At 46.7% G+C, this 4,105-nt stretch overlaps 1 protein-coding gene across 1 annotated transcript in view; it reads left to right on the top strand.

Annotated features, from left to right (window-relative positions):
- The window catches only part of NUP62CL (nucleoporin 62 C-terminal like), a gene marked incomplete at its 5' end in the record, with an annotated part of 23,838 nt that overhangs the window by 13,990 nt on the left and 5,743 nt on the right, over positions 1-4,105 (top strand). The window contains 4 exons of the mRNA XM_006036838.3: positions 430-479; positions 625-759; positions 1,189-1,300; positions 3,372-3,438. Of these exons, the coding sequence (XP_006036900.2) occupies positions 430-479; positions 625-759; positions 1,189-1,300; positions 3,372-3,438 (364 nt within the window). The remainder of the gene's footprint in view (positions 1-429; positions 480-624; positions 760-1,188; positions 1,301-3,371; positions 3,439-4,105) is intronic.

Genomic DNA, 4,105 nt, shown 5'->3' on the forward strand with positions numbered 1-4,105 from the left:
CAAAGGAGTACTTCCAGGGACAAGGGGAGGGACTTCCAGTGGCAAAGGTCAGAGGTTAGGGGGTGAGACTTCTGGCTCCAAGATAGCGACCAGGGGGCAGGGCGCCTGTCAAGAGGCAGGGCTACCCATGTGGCTCTTGATAGCTTGCCAAAACTTGGTAAGTGGCCCTCCGCCTGAAATAATTGCCTGACCCTGTGGTAGACAGTTATCTGGCCCAAAAGAATTCTCATACTAAAGTTCTTTTAGCCTCTGTGGATGGTTCTTGTTTTCTAGAAACATTTGTATGTGCAAACATGAAATGTATACATTTTTGATGTTTTTGTTTTGTTTTGTTTTGCTACTCCTTCCACTTCTCTCCCTATAGGACAACAGACAATTCCTGATTTAGGTAACACTTTTTAACTATTGTCTATTCCTGCCTGTTTCTAGATTACTTCATTACACAGAGAAGTGGAGAAAGTGAAACTAGATCAGAAGAGGTAAGAGGCACAATGGCTGCTTAGAGTCGTCTTTTGTTTTGTTTTGTTCTGAGGTTCATCTCCCTGCAGCCTTCTCTTGGTGCCATAAAGTTTATAGCCTATAAGTTGGTTTCAGTAGCTCACTTGTATATCCTTGGTTTTGAAGGTTGGATCAGGAGCTAGACTTCATTCTGTCACAACAGAAGGAGCTGGAAGATTTGCTGACCCCACTGGAGGAGTCTGTGAAAGAACAGAGTGGGACTATCTACTTGCAGCATGCAGATGAGGAGCGGGAAAGAACGTAAGGAAAAGATCCTGTTTGTATTGGGGCAGAGCTGATATACTAACATTCATGAACAGGAAGATTTAATCTGGAAAGCAGCATAATATTGGAGATTTAGATAGGCTGGTGAAATTGATACCACTTTTCTTGAAGATGGTCTTGACTTACATGAGAGGTGAGGGGAAACATTCTCTGGCATTAATATTCAAAAAAGCCCCCAGAATAGCTATGATCCTAGCATCTTCATTTTTCCTACTCCTAAAGTAATACTTGTATGGCAAAATACTTCTTCCAGTGTTACCTCCATGTACCTGGTATATCCTTACTGAGAGGGATCCTGGATGTTTAATTCTGATTCCCTGCAGTGAATGCATTGATACTTTGGGAACTGACTGGTGATATGAGACTGATTTGAACCTTGTGACCTCCATCTTCTGTGTGTTGCAGCTATAAATTGGCAGAAAACATAGATGCCCAGTTGAAGCGCATGGCACAAGATCTTAAAGACATCATTGAGCACCTGAACACCTCCGGGGGCCCTGCTGACACAAGTGACCCAGTGAGTATAAGCTTTGATTGATACGTTTAGATGGTGGGAGAGAAGCTTCTTAGAACGCTTCAGATATGCATACATAGAGTTAAGTTTTGTGTTTTGTGGATACTTTTCGTCTCAGTTGTATTGAGATTTAAAGAGAACTTTGCAAATTTCCTGTAGAGTTCTCTTCTTGTGGTCAAACTCCATTCTAATGTGACATTCTTATGCTTCACTCTGATAATTTTGAGATTATAAATGCTATCAGCAGAATGCAAAACTTCCTTATAACTCGGCTCTCAAATGGAACTATCTTTTTACATAAGAATGCTAAATTCTGGGGTGTTTCCCACCAGACTGTATTTATGATGAAAGCTATCAAATTTGAGGCATGAACTTTGGATAGTATCCTCTCTATATGCTACTCAATGCCCCAGTGAGAGCAGGCCACTTCTTGACTAAGTATAATGGCAAATATCATGTATGCTTACATAGGTAGCATCTCTGTGACTCCTTCCCCCTCCCCTTGGATCTATTGTAATGTTTGTGACAGATCTGAGGCGTTGTTCGTTCCATGTACACCTGCTTTTATTTCTGTTTTCTGTTTTTTGCTTCTATCGTAACCTACAGATCTTAATTACTTGCCTGTAAGCTTCTTAGCGGAGAACTTCCCCTTCACTAAAAGCTGCATAGTGTACCTCAAGACTTAAGTTTTTTGTTTTTTATCGTGCACCTCACCTCTGATTTCAAGGAACCCCAGGCTGCAAGAGCGTTTTGAAAAGGCCCTCTGAAAAGCTATATATGATGCTTTTACATCAGCTCTACTTAAGTGATGTGACTAACAATATGCTACTCTGTAGAGGTGCACTGATATATCAGCCCATATTGGATTGGCACTGATAAAAGGAAAATTGATATCGGCAATCAGCTTTTTTTGGGGGGTAGCCAGTAATATCACTGATTAAATGCCACGTGCATGTGCGCAGCCGGAGCATGCATGCAACTGGGAATGCAGCTGGGTACCTTGGAGAGCAGCTTCCAGCCAGTCAGTCTGTGGAGAGGGAAGCTGGCGGAGGGGGTGGAATCAGGGCCTCCATGGTGAGGGAGGGGCAGGGGCAGGCCCTGCGCAGCTGGGGCAGTGAGTGGATCCCAGGGTAGGGCATGGGGCAGACCTGCAGGCGGTTCCTCCAGGGGGTGGGGAGGAGGGGTGGCTCCCTGCTGCTGCATGCACCCCAGGGGAGGCATGGGGTGCGGCATGTGCCCCCCCCGGATTTGTGCATCGGGTGAGGGTGGTCTGCCCACTTCAGGCTTGGGGCCAGGGGCTGCACCAGCCTCTTCCCCAGTGGAAGGGGCTGGGCTGGGGCTGTGCTTGGGGCAGGTGGGGGTGGGGCAGGTGGCAGCAGTTCTGGGAGGAGTGGCTGTGGGGTGGGCTGTAGCCACCCCAGAATTTCCCATACCCACCCTGTAGCCACCTCTCCCAGTGCAGCTCGGGCCCAGCTCCCCCACTGGAAGAGGCTCATGTAGCCCCTGCCCTTGAGCCTGCAGCGGGAAGCCTGCCCTTGCCCCGCTCACAAATCTGGGGGGCACATGCCCTCCATGCCTCCCCTGGGGGTGCATGCATGGCGGGAAGCCAGCCCCTGGACAAGCCACCTGTGTGACTCTACCCTGTGCCTCACCCTGGGGTCCATTCACTGCCCTGGCTGGGCAGTGCCTGCCCCTGTCCTAGCCCCACTCCCTCCCTCACCATGGGGGCTTCAATCTGCCACCCCACATCCCTTCCCTCCCCTGCGCTCCTTCCTCCCCACAGACTTACTGGCTGGATGCTGCTCTGCACACTGCCTGGCTACATTACTTTTAAATCAGCTATTAGATCGGTATTGGTCGACTTGGCTGGTTAATAATTGGCCGCGTGTATTAGCCAAGAAAATCTTTATCGGTGCACCGCTACTACTCTGTACAGTTTAGCCATTGCTGGGTCAGTGAATCTTTGGGATCAGACTGGTTTGGCTTCCAGCTGATATTTTCCTCACTACTTTTCATTTCCACTTTCCCTAATGGAATAATTCACATTTAAAATTTCTCGTCTTTTTTTCTTTAGCTCCAGCAGATATGCAAAATTTTGAATGCACATATGGATTCATTGCAGTGGATTGACCAGAACTCGGGTAAGAACCTTGTTAAAGTGTTTTGGATTGAAGAAGCAGACTGGGCAAACTATCAGGTTTAAATTAAACTTAGGAAGAAGAATTGGATGGCTTAAATGAGGGGAAACTTCTTACTGATCTCTTTGTTCACTGCTAAATGAAGTTAGAGTGACTTTCTAAACATGACTGGCTCTGATAATGGATTGATCAGAACAATTCACTTGTCACAAAGGTTAAACTACTTAAGTGCAGTTATATGTGCGTCTTGTTTCTGTGAACATGGATTATTTCATAAAGATACATAAAGGAATCTTTTCCCCATGTGTCCGGTATATCCCCATTTGGATTCTTTTTCCTTTCTTGTTCTCCATTTTTAAAAGTCCATAGACCCAGGCATTCCTAGGCATCAGTTAAATATGTTGGGGGGGGCGGGGAATGGTCAAAGACCTTTTTGTTTCTAATGTTTCTTTATTCATGAGACAGACCAAGCACATGATTTTGCAGAACTAACCCATCCTCTATTACAGAGGTGTCAAACATGTAGCAAACCCTGGGCTGGATCCAGACTGAGGGAGTCAGGGGTCCAGGAGCAGTGGTAGAGGAACTGGGGGTGGCAGGGCCATGTGGCAGCAATGGAGCTGGGCAGCTGCAGGGTAACTGAGAGCTACATCAGACAGCCTTTACTCAC

The sequence above is a fragment of the Alligator sinensis genome, unplaced genomic scaffold (assembly GCF_000455745.1).
Source record: "Alligator sinensis unplaced genomic scaffold, ASM45574v1 scaffold387_3, whole genome shotgun sequence".
NCBI classification, from domain to species: Eukaryota; Metazoa; Chordata; order Crocodylia; family Alligatoridae; genus Alligator; species Alligator sinensis.